The sequence below is a fragment of the Meriones unguiculatus genome, chromosome 2, assembly GCF_030254825.1.
Source record: "Meriones unguiculatus strain TT.TT164.6M chromosome 2, Bangor_MerUng_6.1, whole genome shotgun sequence".
NCBI lineage: Eukaryota > Metazoa > Chordata > Mammalia > Rodentia > Muridae > Meriones > Meriones unguiculatus.
Window position 1 is genome coordinate 56,283,010 of NC_083350.1, and position 25,952 is coordinate 56,308,961.

The 25,952-nt window shown below is 39.6% G+C and overlaps 1 protein-coding gene across 4 annotated transcripts in view; it reads left to right on the forward strand.

Annotated features, from left to right (window-relative positions):
• Rit2 (Ras like without CAAX 2) overlaps nt 1-25,952 on the forward strand; it is a 337,828-nt gene that overhangs the window by 142,361 nt on the left and 169,515 nt on the right. For all 4 annotated transcript variants that reach the window (XM_060377524.1, XM_060377523.1, XM_060377522.1 and 1 more), the window contains exon 4: nt 23,729-23,920. In XM_060377524.1, coding sequence (XP_060233507.1) covers nt 23,729-23,920 — 192 coding nt within the window. The remainder of the gene's footprint in view (nt 1-23,728; nt 23,921-25,952) is intronic.

Genomic DNA, 25,952 nt, shown 5'->3' on the forward strand with positions numbered 1-25,952 from the left:
GACTGTTTGGCTGCAGCTTCCTCTATTTCTTTTCGTATTTTATTTGTTTCCTCTGTTATCTTCTTGAGCATAGATGTTAGGTCATCTCCTTGAATTTCAATTATGCTGGGGTGTCTAGGGCTATTTGCCCCTGGATAACTGGATTCTGGAGATGCCATATTGCTCTGGCTTTTGTTGGTTGAACTTTTACGCTGTCCTCTACCCATTGGGCTATCTTAGTTGTTTGAACTTAGTTTCTGGTTGTTCCTGGACTCTTGTAGTGGAGAGAATCCCTTTGGCAGGAAGATGGTTTTTCCTGAAGGAAGCCTTCTCAACTTTTTGGGTATAGTCACTGGATGGCCGGTGTTTTTCAGGAGTTGCTACAGCTCACCTCAGGCATAGAGACCTGGGTGGTAACTGTGGTCCTGGTTAGTCAAGAGGGCTCTCCTCTCACCAGGAGAAGTCCTGGATACAGCTGCCCTCCATCTGGGTTTCTTGCTGTAAATTTAGTGATCAGCTGCTATAGTCTGTGTGTCCCGTGGTTTGGTCGGTTTTGTTAGCGATAACTGGTTGCCCCTTAGGGCAGTATCTGGGGGTTGATCTCAGGGTTCCCGGTCCTTTGTAGGTCTGAGGTTGGGGCTCTGTGCCCCAGAACCCAAGAGGTAATCTGTGGCGAGTGAGTACTGCTCTCCTGGTAACAGCAGGCTATCTGGGGCACAGCAGTTCCCTGGGTTGGGCCAGTCTATGGGACCTTTTCCAGGGATATAATGGGTTGCCTAAGTCCGTCCCCTTTGCTTCTTTCCTTGTTCCTTGTGAGGGTTTCTCCAGACAGTGACTCTACGACTCTGGTGTCTTGGGGCACACAGTTCTGTCTGTAAGGAGTATGATACAAAGCAGGCCTCTGGACTGGCGGAGCATGTGCCTGCCTGCTAGTCTGTGGTGGCTGGGTTCCCAATATCTCTGTGCTCCCTGCTTGGGCCCGGATCTGTGATGGCTGGGCATACTCGCCTGTTTGCGATCTGCAGTCTGCTAGACTTTCCCCAGGCACAGCCTAGGTGACCCCAGCAGCATGGATTCTTCCTTCCCTGTGGGCCCTCTCTGGGCAGGGGTTCCCAGTCCCTGTTGCACTGGGGCGTGCAGCTTGTCTGTACCGGTGAGCTGGGCGCACAGCTCTCAGCGTGGTGGGAGCTCAGTTGCGATGGTGGCGGGTACCCGTGGTCCGTGAGACCTTCCAGGGAAAGACTGGGTGACCCGTGATCAGACTCGCAACTTTGCTTCCCCGTGGTGTTTTCTTGTGACTGGGACTCCCAGTCTCAGGCACCCTTGTGCCCACCGATCAGCCTGGAAAAGTGATAGGGACACGCAGATGGCCCGGAGACCCAAAGCCCGTGTTACCTAGGATTTCTTCCGGGTTCTGGATGGGCAGCCGAGAGTGGACCCGACCGATTCCCACGCCATGGGAGCCTCGCCTCAACTGGGAAACACTATCGCTGCAGTTTTAGGGCCCAGAGTTCAGTCTCCTGGTCGCTGCATGGAGAGTGCTGTTCCGCTTCTCAGACATGGTGCTCTCTGGGCGCCGCCATCTTGGCTCCCCTCATCTTGAAAATTTTATGATTATTTTGTTGTAGTGAAATTTCAATAACAAAACCCAAAATCTTTTCTCCACGTATCTTGTGTCAAAAACCTACACCCAATTCACAAAATCCTGGTGTCCAAACACCTATAGCATTTACAGCTTGTGTTTTTCTAAACAGTGAAGCTTTGCCAGTTTAGAATTTTAGTTTTCTTTTCTTTTTTTTTTTTTTCAATGCAGTTTATTCAGGAACATTGAACAATCCTCGGACCCCGGGGAAAGCCAGCCCACAGCTTAAATAGCCTCTGGGTAGCCAACCCAGGCGTGCCACGGGGGCAATGCAGATAGGTCCACATACATGGAAGCAAGCCAGATCCTCGGCCTTAGCCAAATGTGGAGTTGTTCGTGACAGAGAGCACTCACCATCGGGAAGGTGGAAGGCGGAAACCAGCTCCATCTTTAAGGCATAGCATTCCGCAGCTCTCTACAGTTCTATAGTTTTCATAGAATGGGATATATACATAAATGAATGTAAACTAACATCTTCATATCACGAGAAAGAATTTTTAAAGCAAGATTAACTTCTTGGCATTCATACTGTCTTATTGATTTGACTTCCCATGGGATTGAACACAGGAACCATGTCTATAAGGTAAGCACTTTATTGCCATGCTCAAGCGCAAGCCCTGAGTGTTCACATTTGTAAAGTATATTACCATTAGAATGAAAACTTATGAAATATATATCAATGAGTTTCAATTTTATGGTGGATTGTCAATGGCAAAAATGTTCCTATAGGGTGTCTCAGAAAGAAACAGAGCTTACGTTTTTAAATTACATTTAAGAGAATATAATTAGTTAACAAGAAATCTGACACCTACATTAGTAATTAATCATTGAGGAAATATTGAGAAATGTTTTATAATCAGATTATAATCTATATATAGGTATTCTATTCTATATATAAGTATTCTATTCTATTGTGTTCTATTTTATTCTATATATGGGTATTCTGTAATATAAAGGAGTTTTTTTTTTTTTTTTTTAGTATTATCACTGAAACCATTACATTCAAAATTTTACTTTAAATTTTTATCTCTATGTTATACCTAGAAGGGCTGTTTTCTTTAGTGCTTTCTTTTCTTTTTCCAAGACAGCATTTTTTTGTGTAGCATTGGCTGTCCTGAAACTCTGTAGACCAGGCTAGCCTCAGACTAAGAGATCTATGGGGATCAGGAACCAGGGGAATAGGGGTAAAGGGCGATGGAGCCCACGCAGTATCCAGGGAATCAGACTCCAGAGATCAAAGATGCAGATCTAACTTCATTATCTAGTGTAACAGCCTTTAAATGATTGAAAGTCTAATCAGAGCATGCCACGCTAGCCTCAAGCACCAGTAACAATCAATCAGGTTGGTGCGACTGTAAGGAAATGTGGGAGATGTGGTGGTGGGGGGGCAAGGTCACCTCAGGAGACTTCTGTAAAGAAGGGGGAAGCAGTTACTGTCCTAGCCTAAGATCCATTTTGAGTCTTCGCTAGGAGTCTAGTGAAGTACTAGGAGTCCATAGTAGATGAACATGGTGTGCAATGGATCAGGGCCTTTGGGAGGGTCATAGGCGTAGGTGACACTTCACTACCATTCCCTGCGGGCCTCCGAAAGGCTTACCTCGACACAGAGATCTGCCCACCTCCGCCTCCTGAATGCTGGCATCAAAGGTGTGCAGCATCACCGCCTGGCTTAGATTTCTTTTTAAAGAATGTCTTACGTATCACCGACTGATTTGGAACTCATTAGGTAGCCAGTAATCACCTTGATCTTCCGATTTTTCTGTCTCTCCCTTCGGAGTTCAGAGATTATAGACAATTGAAAACACTGGTTCCTATAAATTGCATATTTGTTTGTAAGTAAGTATGCTTCAGTATTGGCATTTAGGTAGAGTTTTAACCATTGTATATACAAAGATTGTCAGCATTTCAGAGTCCAGGGCAAAGCTCCAAAATCAGGATAGAGTTCAATTGTAAGGAATAAGTGGACAAACTTGTCATGTCAATGCGATTTTTTTTCAAAGAACTAAAACCAACAACAATAACAATCAAATGTAGAAAAAAGACCCAAATAATTTTTCAACCTTGAAGTTAAAGTATAACTTACAAAAATCTGTATCTCCCTCCATAAGAAAATGGTGTAAAGGGACAGTGATGTATCTTGAATGTGCCCTCTGGCACAGATAATTTAGCATTTACTTGATGTCTATTGATAGCTATTTTCCTGTAGAGGATAGTATACTTTATCTGCATACAGAACCAGAATGTTAAGCTGTCCTTTAAAAACTGCAATCTGCTTTCACAGAAGAGGAGGTAAGGTTTACTGGGTGGAGCAGTTGGCCGCTAAGTCGCAGCCCTCCTCCCCTCTCATGAAGTTTGTGTTTTACCGATGGAGACAAATAGCATAGATAAATAACCACATTTGATAGCCTATTATTAGATTATGTAAGAACCATGAGGAAAGAAAAAAAGGAAGTATAGGAGTTTGTTTGGCATGTTGGAAGCCCAGGGAAAAGACCAGCATGGGCAGTGCCTGGGGAGGAGGGATGGTGTTGTAGAAGGAGGGTTATAGAGAGGGATTGAAGTCTTCATACAGCTGGCAGCCTAGCAGCCAGGAGCCAGTTTTGACCTGGATTCTTCTGAAGATGCTCAGTCTGAATTCTGGGGTTTAAGCATCCCAGGATGAACCAGTGTCAAAGCAAATGGAGTAGCTAGTCGGGGAATGGAATAGAATAAGTAGGAGAATGGCTCCCACATCATGATACCTTCAGTGCTGAGGGGAAGCATGGATTCTGAAGATAAATTACAATGGACAGAATTCACTGATGGATTTAATGTAGATGAAGGAAATAAAACAGATGTTTAAGGACAAAACCCATAATTTAGAACAGAAAATGGGCAGTCTGGCTGGTTAAAGGAAGTAAATAAAATTGGCAGCAGTGAATTTCAGAGTGTACCCAATGTACTTATCAAGTACGCCATGGGGCACCAGTGGATCCGGAGTAGGAAGGGGGTCCTATGCTGGTTCTCTCTCTCCCATTGTCCAAAAGTTGGAGAAACACATGCTTTCTGCCGATTCACAGATTACAAATGTTGATCCTGGCATTGCCATCCACTTGATGTAAGGCAATAACATCATCCTAACCTTACCAATCCACATTGGGGTGAATGGCTGACATTTTTTCCGTTCTAAAGGATTGACTTTCTTTTGAAAAGTGAAATAAAGAACTTGATATACTACTCTACTAACTTCAATTAATGTAGCACCTATAAAATTTCTTGTCAGAGAAATTATATGTAATTACAACTTGAGAATCTGAACGCCAGCAAGAAAATAGCATAGTCTTTCGTAAATTGGTGTAATGGAGCCAAGTGAAACCAAACAAATTTACCTATAGTTATGATTCCGGCTCCCGCTGAGCAGCTGCATGGGTCCAGAGAAGTAATTTAACATCCCTCCCTCCTTTCTGTTCTCCTTACTTGTTTCATCATTTCTTTGTAGGGTTGTTCATAAGATCATGCAGACTTTATGCTGAAGTAGAATACTAAGAATACTGCATAACACCTGACCAGAAGGACTTGTGAGATAAATACAGTAATTTAGTTTTTCTGTTCTGTGTGAACTGAACTGTAGCCAGATTGGCCTGGATTCTCCTATTCTTTTGTCTCTGAAACAGCCCTACTACAGGAATACCCACGCTCAGCTACATATTAGCTTTTGTGTTTAAATGTACCATGTGAGATATTAAAACTTTAAAGACAACAACTCTCATGAAAATTTGAACACTTTTCCTATAGTAAATTTATGAGATCTGTTCTATGAACAGCAAGGGCTCACATCAGCATTACTGAACGCAGAGGTGCTGAAGCTCACATGAGGTGGTCTCCTTCAAAGGAGATTGTGTCTCCAGTGGGCTGTTATTTGCCGCACCTAAAATGATGCTATATATTCTGAATATTTGTTATAATGTTTATAGACAGCACTATAGAAGAGTAAACACTGAATTAAAGGAACAAAACTCTTGAACCTTTTTGCCAAGGAGCAATGCACTTACACTGTTTAAGGAGTTTATTATTTTACCCTTGCTAACTAGATAGCAGCATTGCACAGTACTCCTTCAGGAATGCAAGGTTCATTCATCCTTAATAACAGACATGCCGGGGGGGCGGGGGGTACTTTTGATTTTCTAACTCAAAATTTTTTGCACTGGTGGTTGGGAGGTCAGAAGGGAAAGTATTTTTAGGCAAATGAAGGCTTTCATTGTGCCTCAAATCATCCCATCTTGACAGTTCCCTCTCCCAGGGCTGTGCACCGCCAATCTATTTTCTCCCGTGACAGGAGCTCTTGGCACCAGTTGTGCAAATCTGCTCAGAATGATGTATGCTGTTTGCTCTCTTCTCTTTTACTTCTTAAAATTTTCGGACTGGCTATGCCTTAGCACATCTAAGATCAAATTATTCCCCTTTCTCCATGAAACGTTGCTTAAAATTCTCTTTAGAACAGTGTCAATAAACCAAATATCATTCATTAGCTTCACAGAATGAACATAATTTCCAAGACTGTAAACTAGATCTAATCAAGACCCGAGGTTATACTTAACTATCTGAGCAGTTTCATTTAATCCCTACATACCAGTGGGATTTTATACACTAAAACAAAGAGCACCGTGGCTCCAAAACCCAGGAGACTTTCTAGCATGGTGCTGTGAAACATACACTAGAACAAGAAAAATTAAAATAATTTTGTTTTGTCAAGACAGCGTTTCTCTGTATTACAGCGCTCGCTGTCCTAGAATTCACTATGTAGAGAAGGTTGGCCTCAAACTCAGAGACCAGCCTGAACCTGCTTCCCAAGTGCTGGGATTAAAGGCAAGAGCCACCACTGCCCTGAAATCAAATTCTATCTTCCCATTCAGCAACTGTATGATTTTTGTCAAAATACTGAATGTCCCTGAGCTCTAATTTTCCTAATTTACCAAGTGGATTCTTGATACTGATTAGTATTGTTAGATTAAAGCAACAGAACTTATGAAAAAATGATGTAAATAGTTATGTATGTTATGTAAATATGATTACTCAACTAAGAAGTATTTGTAGAAGATGTATTATGTCAAGTATGGAACTCCCCTATCAGTGGACTTGGAAAGGGGCAGGGAAGAGATGAAGGAAGGAGGGTGGGATTGGGCTACGGCTGGGATACAAAGTAAATAACCTGTGATTAATATAAAAATAAAAATTAATAAAAAAGATATAAAATGATGTTTATCAAATAATCCTGGCTAGACATCACCCTAAAACTATTATAGTTGTGAAAATTTAGAAAAAAAAAATGGAATATTTTTATTTTGTTTTGATAAGATGTAATGTCCTGAGGGCCATGGTCCGTGATGTTTTGCTTTAGTTCAATGCTGTTCGTTCCACTGTGCTTGTGTCTAGTTTTATAATTTGCTTTGGAAAATGAGTACAGATGTTACTACAGCTGGTTTGTGAAGCTGTTTTATATAGATAGTTTTACTTGAATAGAAGAACAAGCGTTTGGAATCAATTTCAAATAAAACAAGAAGATTTAAGCATAAAAATGTTTTATTTTAGCCTTAGTATCGGTTAAGTAAACTTAACTTAGTAAAACACCACTGTAACATATATGAAGTAAAAGAAATTCCCCTGTATTGCATACTATCTGGATTTAAACTCATTTGTAACTTTCAGTTTAAGAAGGGATGATAGAAGGAGCAGATCCAAATTGCCAAGTCTGCAGCCCATTCCTGATAGACGCGGCTATTCATTGTCCCTTAGGCTCTGTAGAAGATGGACAAGCAGCGGTAACAGCTGCTCAAGTGAAGTGGGTGTCACTGTGCCCTCACAGTCTTGGAAGGGCTTTATCAGTAGATCTCTAGAAGAATCAGTTGTTGTGAAAGCATTGCTGTCACAGTAACTTTATGGGTTAGGTGCGTGTAAAATCAGAGTCCTGCGGAGGTATAAGTGACAGAGACTGAATCCACAGCCAGGATGACTGGGGTCAGAGGACTATGATTAAAGTCTCTCTTGATGGTGTAATTGTGCAAGTGGTTTTCATTTTTACTCATTTATTAATTCCTTCAGTTGAGATTATAACATAAATACATTCTTCTTTCCCTTTCCTCCCTACAAACATTTCCTCAAACCTCTCCATGTTTTCTTTCAAATGAATAGTCTCTTTTTAACTATTGCATATATATGTGTATAAATATATACAAATCTATATACATAAATACAATATGTTAGTTTGCATAATGGTACTTGAATGTATGTTCACTGTGCTGACAACATGGTATTGGATAAAAATGTTGTAATACAAGTCATGTTTTCTTATGTACCAAATAATATTTTAAATTTCTCTTAAGCTGTTTTATTTACTGTCTTTAAGCAAATAAGTATACTATCTTACTTATCTATTATGACTACTCTTTTGTCAAAATATGTTAATATGTCTGGTTTGGATTTCCTCCTAAAATAGCAATAGAATGTTTTTACATCAAATCAGTTTTTAACTAATAGTAAAAATTTCTAATGCTGAAATAGGAAGTTTGACATTTGAGAACCAAAATTATATCTTAAACAATGATTAAAAATTTGACATTTTTTTTGTTTGTTTTTTGTTTTGTCTTCCTTCTGGAGTTTAAAAGGACAGGATTATAGAAAAAAATAGAAAAAGAAGCATTATATTTTAGGAAAGTCACATGCCAGGTTAAATAAAACAGCAATGTCAAATGATCAACCATTAAAATCTATGTATAATTATATAGATGGAGCAGATTATATTTAGGAATATATGTATTATGTATACATATACATCTATGTATATATACACATATATGTATACATATATATATATATATACACACATATATGCACATAATAGCAATGGATATAGAAGCCATGAAATTGAAAGAGAAAAAGAAGCAGCAGATGGAGAGTGGTTGGAGTGAGGAAAGAGAAAGGAGAAATAATGTATTTATATTACAGTTTCAAAATATTAAGTAAACATTATAAAGTAAAAAAAATTCCTCTTCATTAAATTAATCTGGCTTTAAGCTTACTTGCAACTCTTTCAGTTTAGTGGTGGATGATGAAAGTGGTCAGATACAAATACATCTCCTCCAAATCCTGAAAGTTAAGTGAGAACAATTTACTTTACATTTTATTTTCTACTGACTGGAGCACAGTGTCTTCACCTCTGAAGGGCACACTCTATTAACAGCATGGAAGTAGGAGCAGAGATGTGCGTTATGTGTAGCAAATGATGAGTCCCAAAGCAGTTTCTCCCCAAACACAGGGTGAAAGGGGCTTTTTAAAATGGGGAAATGTATGTGTACTCACACAGGACACTTTGTTGAGTATATTTTCTGAACATGCTTCTTCTCTCACTGCATGGCCAAAATTGGTCAGATAACTGAACGCCATAAGGACATTATAATGAACACACTGAGGCCATCTAGAGAGGGTCTGTGTGGCTTTGCCTGTGTAGTGCATTTGCTTGTGTAGAGCATTTGTTCTTTTGGTTGTTTTTGAAAGACTCAACTTGAAGGGATATTAGGTGTGATCCCCACAACCCCCCAAGCTCAAGCTCAAGAGCCCATAAGCCTATACCTAGGAGTTACCAATTTTGCACTTCCTGTCACAGAGGGGAATTTTAGAAACTCAGATTTTCTGTCTGGTTGCAAATCTCTGAAGCATGCAGGAGTTGCTTGACAGAGCCTCGTATTGTATTTGTCATTTTCTTTGTTTCCTTTTTAGTTTGTTTGCTTCTTTCTTTATATATGTGTCTGTGTTTGTGTGCACATTGTGAGTGTGTATGCTTGTATTTATGTGTGCAAGTGCGTACGTGAGCGTATGTGGGTATACCTGTCTATTATATATGATTGTGAGTGTGAGCACACACATGCCATGATAAGCACATGAAGACAAATCAGTGGGCAAATTTTGGAATCAGTTCTCCCCTCCACCTAGGGCTCTGGGAATAAAACTCTAAGCTAGCAGAGTCACATGTCAAGCACTTTGACCTGCTGAGAGACCTCACTAGCCCTGATTCTTTTCTCTCTCTCTCTCTCTTTTTAATTAAGTGTCTTCAGTCATTCTCAATATATTACAGTCTTTCTTATTTATAACTTATAAATACTGAATTTTATTCATCTTCTCTGCTGTATTCCAATGTGAATTATATTCCCATCTATTGGAGTGATATTTGAACAACCTTCCTTTTATCTGTGCTTCTTCCTGGTGGGTTTTTCTCACTGTTCTTCCCATTGCTTAGTTTGAGACAATGTGCTCTCGATGCCTCTTCCCATCTCCCTCTTTCACATAATCATAGTCAGTCTTTTCCTTTTTATGGTTTTAAATAATTTCTGCTTACTATATTTACAATTACTAATTTCCGAGCTCTTGGATCTGCTAAGATCACTTTCTGGGGGAGAGAAGGGGATCTGCTTAGACTGTATTGTATGAGAGAAGAATTCATTTTTAATAAAAGTAAGAAAAAATCTAATACAAAAAAGATTCATTATTATTTTTCTTCAATACATTTTTAGTACCTGAAAATCCGAGGTTACTCTCTGAATCCATGTTTTATTTATGTCTTTTACAGTCAGTGAAGATGTAAGCAAATCAGATCCAAATCCAAGATACTGACGATCAGAAAGTGTGTGGTTAGGTGCCCACACTAGCCGTGCAGATGGGGATGATGGTCTCCAAAGCACATCTCCTCGTTTTGTTTCTTTTCTACTTGCTTCTGAATCTATGCTCGCCAATATCTCCGTGTTTCAAGTAACATAAAACTTAGTTGTAGAATAACTAGCTTTGTACATGGGACCTCACAGACATTTTTTTCAAGGGCATTTGTAAACAAGATCTGTGGCCACATAATTCATTATGCAAAAATAAAAATAATTTATTTTTTGATAGGTTTCTTAGGCTGGAAAAAAAAGAAACCTGAGATGGTAAAAATGATTAAGGAGTGCTAAGAGCAGGGCAGGAGAAATAGTTTTCCCCAGGAATGAACTCCATAATTGGCTACCCAATATGGAGGGATCATCCCTGAAGTCATATACATATAACACAAAACAGACTGAGCATGTTGCATTCATATGTTTAGGGATGCATGTGTGTGTGTGTGTGTGTGTGTGTGTGTGTGTGTGTGTGTGTGTAACAGTTAAAAAGAAAATCATGATTTTGAGAGAGAGCAAGAAGTGGAGACACATAAGAAAGACTGGATGCTAAAAAGGAGAGAGAGAAACGATGTTTATTATATTCTAACTTTTAAAATATTAAAAAAAAGAGACAAAGAAGAAAGAAAAGAGTTGATTCTTCATAGTCACAAACTTCGTATCCATTTCGGCTTACCAGGGATTAGACTATTTGTGGAACAGCACAAAGCAATAATACAGTAAAAAATAATACAAAATAAAAAGGAATAGAATAACTGTCAGCATTTTCATTTACTATAATGAAAAGTCATCTGGAGATCTTCTGGAGGATGCGGGAGGATGTGGGGTAGGTACATGACACAGTGCCGACTCCCTCAGCGCCTGCTGAACTTTCCCTCCTGAGGACCCTGCATCTAAGCTAGATGGCCGCCTGCTGTGTCCCCAGACTCATCTCAGAGGAGCTCCAGGGATGAGCAGCAGCGGTGGCACCTGCTCTTTTCTCTACTTGTTAAAAACAGTTTTTGGAGGTTCTAAGACATCAGCAAGATGTGCCTGGATAATTTTTCTCACTGCCTCCAACTTTAATGTTCATGAACTTTTGAGGTACTGTTTCAATCATTTGGTTTCTCAATAAAAACTACTGATGATTGTAAGAGACAAAGGAAAGAAGATTTTTCTAGCTTCTTAAACTATTAAGTGCCATTAAACAATAGTGTTAAAACAGAAAAAGAAAGTATTGCTTGATGTTATTATAGGTACTGGACACTAGAATGAATTTTTAAGTATAAAACCTATGTGCTCTATGACATTAGAATCTTTGCTTATAGAATAGATTATATGATACGTATATTAGATGATACTACATAATTTATATTATCTATATTAACATGGTATTAATAAATAGCTGTTATACTTCTTATATTGACTGTTTCAACTTATTAGTAAATCCCAAGAATGTTCATTTTTCCCATCTTATAATTAATGTCATGATACCGCTGGGTACTTATTGGTTTAAAGCTCAAATTTCTTCACTATCTTAATGTTTTCCTGGCAAATTGATTTCTTTAGATGAAATATGAAACATTAATACCCAATTTTAAATAGATGAAAATTATTCTAAGATTTTAAACATAAAAACAGCTCAAATGGGTCTGTCAGTGGGAAGAAGCAGTTATGTGGGTGGAACCAAATTATTTTCTGAGCACGGTTACTGCAGAATATTGAAGTAATTGGGGTAAACAAATTCTCCTCACGTGTTTATTTTGCATATAAAGCATACAGGTTATAAATTCATTGTTGAAAGTGGGCACATGTCGCCTGAGCACAAAACTTAAGCTCATTCTGCTGTACAAGAGTGACATTTGAATTGATAGATTTTGACCACGTTTTCCCCTCTAAATTGCAGAAAATAATTATCTAGAAAGATACTTAAGTTTTCAGGAACTCGTTTAAAGTTGGAAGTTAGCGTTTTATTTCTGGTCTAAAATATATGCATTTCTCTATTTATGTACACGGACTGGCTTTTTCTCCTCCAATGGCGGCGGGATGGAACCTTCTGTATGCGCGAGTACGCCACGCTATGCAGACGCACCACAGACACTGTGCACAGAGATATTGAAGATATGCTTTGTGGCATATGTCTGACTTCTTACATAACAGGTTTCGAAGGTGTAATTCCAAGTGTTTGAGTCTTTTAAGTGATGAGATTATTCAGTGAAAGATTATCAAAAGCAGCTGCATTTGACACGTACACATTCATGGAAAAAAAAAAAAAGACTACAACTGATTATGAGCAGCATGTGTAGCTCATGTACCTGGGATAGAAAGACTGTTCACAGTGTCCAGGGTGGAAGGCTGAGTTATCTCGGGCCTTCTTAAACTGCTTTCACTTGGGGGATGGCCAGCCTTGGTGGTCAACTTGACACGCTGGAGAAGAAGAAACCTCAGCTCTCAATTAAGAATTTCTTCCATCAGATTGGCCTGTGGGCGTGTCTATCTATCAGGCATTTTCTTGATTGCCAATTGATACAGAAAGGTGTAGCCTACTGTGGGCAGTGCCAGTCTTGAGGAAGTGTTCCTGGATCATAGAAGAAAGGTAGCAGAAAATATTAATTTTCTTCCATGGAGTCTCATTGGGTATTTTAATTACAATTCAGAACCTGTGGCATGCTCATGATGGCCCACACAAAGCGAGCTCAAGAATATTTTTGTGGACATTTTGTCTCATTTTGCTTTATTTAAGTATATTTCATCTTATTGGTCTTTTGCTTGTATATTTTTCTTTCTACTTTTGTGAGGTTTTATTTTATGTATTTCTTGTTTGCTTTTGTTTATTGTATGTTGACAATGAGGCGGTGGGGAGGACATGGGAGGAATTGGGGGAGGGAAACAGCAAGATTAGAATATACCGTATGAAAAAAAATCAGTTAAAAAACAAACAAACAAAAAAAAAAAAACCAACCCTGAAAGGTAGCTGAGCAAGCCAATAGGGCAACCCTATAAGCAGCCGGCCTTCTCTGTCTCTCCTTCCGTTTCTGTCTTGAGATTCCTGCCTGAGCACCTGCCCTGGCTTCACTCTTGGTGGACTGTAACCTCAAATCCAAATAAGCCCTTCCCCTCTTGTTGCTTTTGGTCATGGAGTTTGCCACAACATTAGAAACCAACCTAGGACAACTTATAACCCCCTTTTCCCTGGGAAAGCTTTACAAAACCTTGAGTATGAAGCTGTATATAAAATAGGTATGCAAATAAATTTCTTAAAATAAATGAGAAGGAAGTTTATTTCCAGTAGTTCTTTGGTGTATATATAATTTTTCCACTTATAAAAGACAAAGGCTAATTTGCGTACTAATAAATCGATGTGATTATTTATTTTATATGAAGTAGTAAATATCAAATGAACATTTAATACGGTAGGGTATAGAGTATCTTAGGTGTTTTTAAGAACTGATCGACATTTTGATGCTATAACTTAGTGCTGAGAGCGTCACTTCACATGACACAAAATGGCAGAATTAAATGTTGGTAATCCTATCCTAATCAAGGCAAAATTCATTCACTACTTTCATGAAACTTCAAAGTCAGCAACTGAAGCAGAAAGTTCTGACATAAAAATTTGTAGCATAGTACAATCCAAAAGTATATTAGTGTGATGTCGAGGACTAATATTAGGAAAATATTGAAAAAGTATTGGCCCTTATGGTTTCACAACAGAGAATAGTTTGCGCATCCAGTAAAACACTGCAGCTCATGACACACAAAGATCTACATCTGAGCTGAGACGTTTCAGGCCGTGTCGTGTGGCCTGACACTTCCACACTGCCGAGCACGCATAGTCTGCTTTCACAACCAAGGTAACACAACCAGTGAAACACAGCAGTGGCTGCCAGAAACACCTCAGATGCATCAAGCATTTGAGTCTGAATTAATTATTGGCCAAGTATGCAGAACCCATGAATCAAGAAACCAACTTTATCTGAATAGGCCATGCTTTACCTAATATATATATATATAATATTTATATATATATAAATGTCATCACTACTTCTCTGGATTTTGAGTTTCTTGCTTGCAGAGTAAAAAAGACTACATCCCATAATCACTACACTTTCAATTTGCCAGAGAAAGTCCAGGCAGGGAGCTTATCATGTGGGCCCACACTGAGGAGCAGAGCCAGTGGAAACAATGGAGCCTTGGGAGCTGACCCCATTAGAGTATGCTTACTTAAGGATTAGCTGGTGAGAGAAGTCGATGTGTAGCGTGGTTGGGGATTGTGTGCGGTTTTAGATCCAGGCAGATGAGAACAGATTGATGTGAAAGCAAATGGATAACCATTGCAACGTTGGAACCAGAATCACTTCATAATATTGCAGTAGTTAAGGGAGATTAATTGCACATACAAACACAGGATGGATTGCTCGGAAGAGGGAGACCCTGAGGCTGCAGTGGCTGTCACTCATTACCAGCCATCACCAAGGAGAAGTGAAGTGTGACTCACACCTGATGCTGCTCAGGAAACACGTAGACGGTCGCTGGATGTACTGCTGGTTTGGGGGAAGATACTTCCCTGCTCTGAGCATGGCCTTTTCTCCTCTGTATGCAGGAGTGCTGGCTTTGCAATCCAACACTAAAATCTTAGGACTTTTTTTGGATACAATGATTATAAATGTCCTGAATTCTTAGGAGTTCTTATTCATTATCCATAAATGTTGAACAAAGGCCTCACATTTTCATTTTCACCAAGACCCATAACTTATAGAATGGATCCTGTATTGCAACTTTGGTTTATTTCAATTGTATTTGAGCCAGAGATTTTTCCTGACTTATTGTCATGATAAACTAAATCTAGTCTTTAAATTCCCAATGTTCAATGTCAACATTATAACCAGTTTTCCTAGCTTTTCAATCACAAATATCAAGAAGATTTCAACCACCTGTTCTCTCACACACTGCTTTATTTTCTCCATTTAAAATTTTTTATTTTAGATAAGCTGTCCTCAGTATCTTGAGGTTCAGGGAAATTGTCTGGCGTGACTAGGGTTGGAAGTAGGCTATGTGTTTGGAAACCCACTACTGTAGATCCTCATGTACTGGCATTGAAGTAGCTGCCCTTTGTTCAACTACAGAAAAGTGAATGTATTCAGCTCTAAGACATAAGTATCTGCAATTGATCATTTCAGACTTTAGCTTTGGCTTTCTGGAAATTCAAACTGTCAGTCCAATTTAGTTTTCTCATTGCATCCCAGTTTTAATGACCAACTTTTATAAATTCTTTTCCATGTTTAGCTATGAATATTTTCTTTCACGGTATGTATTCTTTTAAGCTCTATTAAATTTATATGCCTGGTCTGTGAAAGCGTTCAATAAATATTCGATAATAAGCTAAACAGAGTGTGCGTATCAATCATGGCACATTGCATTTCTATAAATACAGGTAGAGCAACTGATAATAATGGAGAGAATTGTCTTTTCTGGAGGAAAAGATGGTATTCCCACTTGTATTTTTTCACTTTAGGTACAATTTTACTCCATGTTACTGACATTTATAAAATCCTTTGTTCCCTGACCTTGGACACTCTCACATTGTGGAGTGAATACTTCCTGTACTGCGGGTGAGGCTCCAAACGCGGGCGCCCACTCTCACAGTCCTGTGGACACCTTCTAGGCCCTAGAGGCTCCTGTTTCCAAACCCGGGAGACCACACTCAGCATCCTGTGGACACCTTCCTGGTCGCAGCAGCCAGTGGTGCTCACTCTCACTGCCCAGTGGAGGGGATAAATTCTGGTACTGAAAGGTAGGCGCAGTTCCATTTTGCCTACTCCCCACCTGGCTGGGGAACCCAGTGGAGCTGAATGAGGAATGTGACCCAAGTTCCATTGTCTTCCTCCCCAAGGTGGCCTGTGGGACACTGGAGCAGCTCTAGGCTAGGAGATCTTTCTACCTTCTTCCCAGCAGCCTTCCCCACCTGGGACAGAAACAACATGGCCAGCCCAGCCAGTGAACCCAGAGTGGCAGAGCCAAGACTAGGACCCAGATCCCATCCTCCAGTATTTTGTGGAAGCCTGTGGAACAGCTCTAGACTCAGAGATCTTTCCGCCTGTGCCCCAGCTACCTGGGTCACAAACAGTGATTTTTTTTTTTTCTGTTTTCATTTCTCATATATTTAATCACTAGGCATGGAGTCAGGCATATGACTGATTTGGTTTTTGATCTGCATTTTTGCATTAGGAGAGTGACAATGGTGTGTGTGTGGTTATCTTGAGACTGGTGGAATCTTTCCAATGAGAATAAACAGTAGTATGTGTCTGTTACATTAGGGAACATTTACAATGGTCATTTATTAGTGTGTTTGTGTGCCCAGATTCGTTTGTATTTTAAACACGAGGCAGAGATATTTCATGCTTCTGCCAGGTGAACACAGACAGGAGATGGTTCATGCCTTTTCTTCACATTCTTCAAAATCCTTACTCTGCCTGTTAAGAACTTGGAATATGACTGAATTAGTTACTTTTCTGCTGCTGTGTGATAAAACACCATGATCAGATCAAAGCCACTTATAGGAAAAGAGTTTATTTGGGGCTGATGGTTCTAGAGGGATAGGATTTCATCATCATGATTGCAGGGGAGCATGACAGCCGGCAGGCAGGAATGGTGCTGGAACAGCAGCTTAGCACTCACGCCTTCATCCACAAACAGGGAACACAGAATGCTACCTCAAAATGGAGCAAATCTTTCGAAACCTCAAAGCTGGCCCCAGTGACATACTTCCTCCAGCAAGGTCAGTCTTCCTCAAATAGCTACTAACTGGGGACCAAGTATTCAAATACCTTTTCATTTCATTCAAACCACCATGGTGATTTTTATCAGAAATTATTTGTTTTCAGAACTCGTAGAATTCCTACAAGGGAAGATGTCAAAAAAAGGGAGTAAACTGTAATATTTATTCAGAATAATGTTGAAGCATTTTCTAGAGTCTGCTTTCCTAGGTACTTTGATGTTTATTGATAGCAAATGGAATGTAGCAATATTCCTGAATAATTAACTAGCAAGTTTCTTTTACAGCAGGAAGTATTGGCATGAGCGGATAAAACGCAGACAACAGAGTGTTTCAGAATCTTTAATTCATGGGATAATGAGAACGGAAGAGACATGTTTAACAGGCTTTCCCCTGTGGAGAGATTTCTATATCATGCTACTAAGATGCAGCATAGCTACAGAGCGTATGCTTAGCATTCCTGGTGCCATCAGCCTCCTGAGTGTGTTCAAGACAAACACATGCCCAGATTCTGAAAGAGTGACAAAGACGGGGCCGGCTACTTGGAAGGACCCCATCGTTGTGAGCATTTCATTGTATCTGATTCATCGGTGAAAGGTCTCTGACCTGAATCCTGTGGGTTTTCTGACGATTGTGGTAGAAAACTTCGACTTCATACTGAGTGCAGCACTCAGGGGTCACATGCTTGTTTCACAGTGAGAGTGTCTGTTCTGCTGAATCTGGAATGAAGGCTGGAAGTGTATTTTATTTTAAAGATTCATCGAAGTGTTTTTATGCTTATTCTCTCAATTGATTTCTTTCTCCATCCATGCAGGGCAGGGCAAGTAGATCCCAATCTCGCTTTCACAAATGAAGAACTTGAGAGGTTGAGGGATAACGTGTTGAAAGATGACAGTCTAAGTGAGTCACAGGCCTGAAAGACACACAGTTGTAACTCCCTTATTATGCCTTCAGATTATGAAGGTGAAGACTGAACATCTTTTTTGTTATTGTAGCTTTTGGGCCCAGGCTGATCTTGGGATCATAATCATTTGACTCAGTGCTGGAATACTGGAATTACAGGTGCCCCTACCATATCTTTCTCTGTACTTTAACATAGCTTATTTATGACTTTTAATTTCACCACTAAGTTCTGCTGGACTTTCATTCACTCTATAAATATTGCTTCCTGTAAATTTTCTTTTTGTATTCTTTGCCTGTATTCCATTTTCAAATTTACTAGATTTTTATGCTATAGTTGTTGCTGAGGTAATCAAATGTATTGTTTTATATTAAACGTAGGAAATATCATAGAAAGACATGTGTCTAGCACAAATTAAAATAATCCTCAGTTGGAGAAACAGCAAACACATAAAAAAAACCCCCACAAACTCCTTCATTCAATAAATTAAATCCATAAGTAGAGCAAATACACTACTGAATAATCAACACAGGAGATCAACAACACGACTCAAAAATAATGAGCAGATCAAAGAGACGTGGTTCTTTTTATCCCAAAGTAAACAAATTAGTTTAAAGTAGCATTGAAAAGGATAAAAAGAAACAGACAACTTTAAAAAAATGATGATTACCTTTCCTTTTTCTTATTCTTTATTCTTCTCTCATACAATACATCCCAATTACAACCTCCCCTTTCCCATGTCCCCCCTCCACCCAAATCCAAAGTTCCTTTGCTTTCCTTCAGAGAAGAGCAGGCCTCCAAGTGATATCCACAAAATATGGCACAACAGGATGTAATAAAACTAAGCATAAAACTTCATGTCAAGGCTGGATGAGGCAAAGCAATAGGAGGAAAAGGATCCCACAAGTAGGCAAAAGAGTCAAAGATATCCCTACTCCCCCTGTTAGAAATCCCACCAACTCCCCAAGCTAAACCAAATCATGCATGCAGAGGGCCTACTGCAGACCCAGACAGGCTTTATGGTTGCTGCTTCAGTCTCTGCGAGTCTCTATGAGCCCTGCTTAGTTGATTTTGTGGGCCTTGAACTCCCTGGTTCCTATAATCTTTTTTTAATAATAGTTTTTATTTTTTATATTAATCACAGGTTATTTACTTTGTATCCCAGCCATAGCCCCATCCCTCATTTCCTCCCAATGCCACCCTCCTCCCTCATCTCCTCCCTGCCCCTTTCCAAGTCCACTGATAGGGGAGGACCTCCTCCCCTTCCATCTGACCCTGTTTTATCAGGTATCTTCAGGACTGGCTGCAATGTCCTCCTCTGTGGTCTAGCTCCTCCCTCAGGGGAGGAGGGGTCAATGAGCTTGCCAATGAATTCATGTCAGAAATAGTTCCTGTTCCCCTTACTAGTGTACCCATTTGGATACTGAGCTACCACAGGCTACATCAGAGCAGGGGTTCTAGGTTATTTCCATACATGGTCCTTGGTTGGAGAAACAGTCTCATAAAAGACCCCTGTGCCCTGATATATTTGGTCCTTGTGGAGCTCCTGTCCTTTCCAGGTCTTACTGACTCCCTCTTATTTCATATGATTCCCTGCACTCTGCCAAAGGTTTGGTTATGAGTCTTAATATCTGCTTTGATACACTGGTAGGTAGAGTTTTTCAGAGGCCCTCAGTGGTAGTCTCCTGTCCTGTTACTTGTTTTCTCCTACATCCAATGTCCTACAATCTTTTACCTTCCTCTTCTGTGTGGTTCCTCAAACTCTGCCTAATGCTCAGCTGTGAGTCTCTGCCATCTGCTCCCATCAGTTGCTGAAGGAAGCCTTTATGAAGACAGTTGGACTAGGCACCAATCTGTGAGTATAGCAGACTAACATTATAGGAATTATTTCATTGACTTTCTTCTTTTACCTTTTTTTTCTTTTGGTCAGTCATGTTTGGTTCTACCTTAGGACCCTGAGCCATCCACCTTCCAGTTCCTTATCATCCAGATAGTGTTCAACATGGGCTTCCTCTAGTGTCTTAGGCCTCAAGTTAGACCAGTCACTGGTTGGCCACACCCACAAGCTCTGAGCTACCATTGCTGAAGTGTATCTTGCCAGCAGAACAGGTTGTGGGACAAAGGTTTAGTGGCTGGATTGGTGTTCTAGTCCACCTCTTTGCCTAGTTACAGGAGATGGCAGTTTCAGGCGTGGTATCCTCCATTACTAGGAGATCTTGCTAGGGTCACACTGATAGGTCCCAGGAAGTTTTCACTGTGCTAGGTTTCCATGCTGCCTTCTAAATGCCACCCTCAGTGTCTCTGCTGTATTCTCCCCCTCTGCCCCCACCTCTCAGACTTGACCTCTTCTGTCTCCATCCTCACTGGCCCCCAGTTCTCCCACGAAAACTATTCTATTTCCCCTTCCCAGGGAGATACACACACACACACACACACACACACACACACACACACACACACTCACATACCCATAGCCCTTCTTGCTAGTTAGCCTCTCTTGGTCTATGGATTATAGTGTGATTATTCCTTACTTAACAGATAATTTCCACTTTTAAGTATACGTATGTTTGTTTACCTTTAAATATACATGTTTACCTTTCTGGGACTATGTTGCCTCACTCAGGATGAGGTTTTCTAGTTCCATCAATTTACATGTAAATTTCATGATGCCATTTCCCCCTTTGATAGCTGAGTAATACTCCATTGTGTAAATATACCATGTTTTTCATCCATTCTTCTATTGAGGGATATCTAGGTTATTTACAGTTCCTGGCTATTATGAATAAAGCCACTATGAACCTAGGTGAACACGTGTCCTTTGTGGTAGGATGGAGGGTCCTTTGGTCATATGCCCAAGAGTGGAATAACTCTTCCTTGAAGTAGACTGATTTCCAATTTTCTGAGGAACTACCATTTGATTTCTATAGGAGTTGTACAAATTTACATTTCCACCAGCAAAAGAGGAGTGTTCCCCTTGCTCCATATCTTTGCTTGCATGAGCTCTTGTTGTTTTGATCTTAGCCATTCTGATGGGTGTAAGATGTAATCTCAGAGTCATTTGATTTGCATTTCCTGGATGACCAAGAATGTTGAACATTTCTTTAAGCGTTTCTTAGCTATTTGAGATTTTACTATTAAGAATTCTCTGTTTAGACCTTTACTCCAGTTTCAAGTAGATTATTTTGTTTGTTGATGTCTAATTTCTTGAGTTTCTTTTTTATTTGTATTCAATATTAGCTCTCTGTCAGATCAATGAAAGACTTGTATGGCAAATACTTAAAGTCTTTGAGGAAAGAAACTGAAGAAAATAACAGAAGATGGAAAGATATTTCATGCTCATGGATTGGTAGAATTAACACAGTAAAAACAGTCATTCTACCAAAAGCAATCTACAGATTCAACATAATCCCCATAAAATTCCAACATAATTCTTTAAAGACCTTGAAAGGACAATACTCAACTTCATGTGGAAAAACAAAAATCTCGGGTTAGTGAAAACAATCCTGAATAATAAAAGAACTTCCAGAGGTATCACCATCCCTGATTTCAAGATGAACTATAGTATTAAAAACTTCATGGTATTGGTAGAAAAACAGACATGTTGATCAATGAAATTGAATCAAAGACCCAAACAAATCCACACACCTATGAACACCTGATTATTTTCTAATAAATCAGAAACCAGAAATATACAATGGGAAAAAGACACCATCGTCAATAAATGGTGCTGATCTAACGGGATGTCTTCATGTAGAAGAATGCAAATACATCCCGGTCTATTACCCTGCACAACACTCAAGTCTAAGTGGGTCAAAGATCAACATAAAACCAGACACACTGAACCTGAGAGAAGAGAAAGTGGGGAAGAGTCTAGAACTCATTGGCACAGGAGACAACTTCCTGAACAGAACTCCAACAGCTCAGGCACTAAGATTAACAATCAAGAAATAGGATTTGGGCAGAGTGCCGGAATCTTTTCCGGATAAAGAGGGAGATAGAAGGATCTAGAGGGGACAGGAACTCCACAAGGAGAACAACAGCCAAAATAGGGGCCTAGAGGGGCCTGCAGAGACTGATACTCCAACTAAGGACCATGCATGGAAAGAAACTGGACCCCCTGTTCAAAAGAAGTCCATTGGCTGCTCAGTTTCCAAGTGAGTGCCCTAGGAAGGGGTGCAGGGGCCGTCTCTGATGTGAATTCAGTGGCTGGCTCTTTGATCACCTCCCCCAGAGTGGGGAGCATCCTTACCAGGCCTCAGAGGAAGATGATGCAGCCAGTCTGGATGAGACCTGATAAGCTAGGGTCAGATAGAAGGGGAGGAGTTCCTTCCCTATCAGGGGACTAGGGAAAAGGCATAGGGGGAGAAGTAAAAGTGTGGGTGGGACTGCCAGGAGATGAGGGAGAAGGCTGCAGTGGGATACAAAGTGAATAAATTGTAATAAATAAATAAATAAATATATATATATATATATTAAATCAATCAAACAAAGACCCAAAAGCTTCTGTAAGGAAAAGGACACCATAAATAGAACAAAACTGGCAGCCCATAGAATGGGAAAAGAAGCAGCCACTTTTGTATAGAATATTATTGATACATTATCATTTGCAGTGAAATTATCACAATTTCTCAAAATTAGAGGAATGCTATCTTTGAGCATGTCTGCTTCTCCGGCATACCTAAACTTTGGTGGGAGGGAATTTAAAATATGCAATGGGACATTGTTTGTAAAGCACCGAGACTTTATGCCTAGGGCTGGAAAGATGACCCAGCAGTAAAACGTATGTTCCGTAGACAAGCCCAAGTTTTAAGTCACCCATTGCATCTATCTAATCCTTGCAATTTTACTAGTAGATTCAGAGTAAGAATAAATAAATAGCATATTTTTGACTTAAAGAAACTCTGGCTTACAGTTTAAATGTTAGGATTTTCAGATGCTGGGAAATTGTAATACAGATGGAAGCAGTATGAAAGGCTGAGCCAGCAGGGTCAGTCAGATGGGGCACTGGGACCATCTGGATAGTAGCCTGCCTTCTGTGGAAAGTGAAGATGAAGGAGTTAGCAGAGTGTTGAAATTAATCTGTTCTCGGGCAGCTAGGTGCTTGTCTTTATGGGTGTTTCTGAAGCAAACCTAAGAACACTGGAATATATGAGTTCATCTCTATTGCCCAGGTTAAAACCGTCCCAGAAGGGCAAAGATAATCAATAGTCTAACTTTAGTGTGTCCTCCCCACCTCTCTCACTCCCCCCTTCCTTTCTTTCCTTGTTGGGGATAAACCCAGGACCTTCCAGTGCTAGGCAGGCACTCCATCTAAGCCACAGCTCTAGCTTCTGTGTTCGTACTTTTGAATAGAAAAGCACTTCTTTTCCCCAGGTTCTTCGGAGGACTTGCTCCAGATTTTCCTTACAAATGGGCTCTTATTTGAAAAGCAAAGCCGGATTCCTTTGATCATACATGTCTTCAATGGTTTTTAGGGAAAAAAGTTTCAAAAGACAGGCTGTAAGAAAATGTTTAAATATTAATGTACGCATACCTAACACAAGCTCAAATGCACAGATTGGCTTGTTTTCAGAAGCGGAGGTCATTAAAATATAAAAACAAATCTTATGTTTATGACTTGTTATTTACTGTATCTGTCCAGGAGCTCTTTAAATCGAACCTTTTATAGCCAAATACCAATACTCTCAATAGTTCAAAATATTCACAAGAATATATTAAACATCATATTGACTCTCTCCAACTGAAACCTACCCAATTACTGTTCTCTCCTTCAGGCAGAGTTCACGGCCATGCGGGAGCAGTACATGCGTGGGGGAGAGGGCTTCATCATCTGCTATTCTGTCACTGACCGACAGTCATTCCAGGAGGCTGCCAAGTTCAAGGAGCTTATTTTCCAGGTCCGTCACACCTATGAAATCCCCCTTGTGCTGGTGGGTAACAAAATTGACCTGGAGCAGTTCCGCCAGGTGAGTGCACGTTGTAGATTAGTTTGTCTTTGCCTCAAGCGACACATGGCATCAAATATGAGCGCGTCCTGAGCTTCAGATAAGGACGCACGCTTTTCTCCCCCTAAGAAATCCATATATTTTCTTTTATAGTGTGTCCCCTTCCTCTGTATATTCTGTCTTGTATGCTGTTTCACAGCATCCTCACCAACCGTCCTCTGTGTTCTTGAATCTGGTGGGTATTAGATTTGCTTTGGACAACAGTGGGTAGAACGAACGAGTCTGTGGAACTTGGGAGTTTGAGATTTAAACATCATGCAGTTTCTGCGCACAATTACTACTTGAAATGCTCACACTGGAGTTCCAGACTTCACATGAAACCCATGTGGCACATGCACCAAGCCCAGAGCTGTCCTTACCAAGGTAACGTGAATGCAGGCCAAGCCATCTTGCGTGTTTCCGCAGCAGCCACATTCTTCCTGTCATTATGCAAGACATCCAAGCCCACCCACCTGGAAGGGTAAATGTCTCACAGTTGAGCATTATTTGTTTTCTGACTTACGGGATCTATAACAAGCAAAGGTTTACGTCGCTGTTTGTGAGCCATGCAGTGATAAACACCCTTTTTCTTGTACTGAATAAGATCATCCTTTCATATATACTCAGTATTTTCCAAATTATGTCTTCTGTGCCATCATGATTTTGATAATTTCATGTATTTGTTATACAAACTTGAGGTTTTATACATATATATAATATAATATTGAATACATATATTGTATATGTGTTGTATAATATATATATACTTGTACATATTTGTGTATATTATATATATATATATTTGCAAGCAAATCAAATTTTTGTAAATCTAATTCTCTAAGTTGAGTTGTTTGGTTATAATTTGGGATGCTTCATCTTTATTTATACTGATTTTAAATGTGAACTGGCTCTTAGTAGTTTCTGTTATTCCTGTTAGTGACTAATTTTTAAACCAACTCCTGCTGTAACCTACTAAGACCTTTTGCTGAAGTACAAATAATGACTAAAGAAAACAGAGTTTTCCCCCCTAATTTATGTGTCCCTTGAATTTGAGTTTTAATGTATCTGTCTTGAATGACAAGTTCCCCAGATTTACCACAGTTCATTTCACTGTGTTCTCAATGGGTCAGATACCACTCCTGAGACATCACCTGATGGGAAAGCTGGGTGTCCTCTCTGAGATGGCTACATGGAAACCGTAACCCAGTTATCTGTTCAGGGACCAGGACAACCATCACAGGATTCCATTCCTGTGACTTAGTTTGTAGAAAGAAGCTTGCATGCAAATCTAAGTTTTGTGAATCTAATTCTCTAAATTGAGTTGTTTGGTTATAATTTGGGATGCTTCATCTTTATTTATACTGTCTTTAAATGTAAACTGGCTTTTAATAGTTTCTTTTATTCCTCTTGGTGATTGATTTTTAAACCAACTACTACTGTAACTTGCTAATAAAACCTTTTGCTAAGGTAGGAAGAATGACTAAAACTAACAGAGGTGTTTTTTTTTTCCTAATTTATGTGTCTTATGAATTTGAATTTTCATGTTTAATGCATTTAATGCTTACTTAAAATGGAAAGAGCTCATATAAAGCCAATATTTATAAGGCTTGGCTTAACATGGAAGTGCAGTTATTTAGTGCAATGCTTTTTGTGGTAATTTTTTTATATTTTATATTGCACTTTAGAGTCTAAGCATTTTAAAATGCAAACTATTGTTTTAGTAGCTGTCTGAGTTACTACTTATTGGTGTGAGGAGACACCATGACCCAGGCAACATTATTATTATTATTATTATTACTATTATCATTATTACTATTATCCAAATTTATTGTTATTCTCTCTTATATTACATCCTAGCTGCAGTTTCCTCTCCCTGACTTCCGCTAGTCTCTTTCCCCACCTCCCATTTCCCCAGATTCACCTTCCCTTCACCTCCCCTTGGAAAAGAGCAGGTCTTCCAGGGATATAAACTAAATACAGCATAACAAGCCACAATTATACCAGGCATATATTC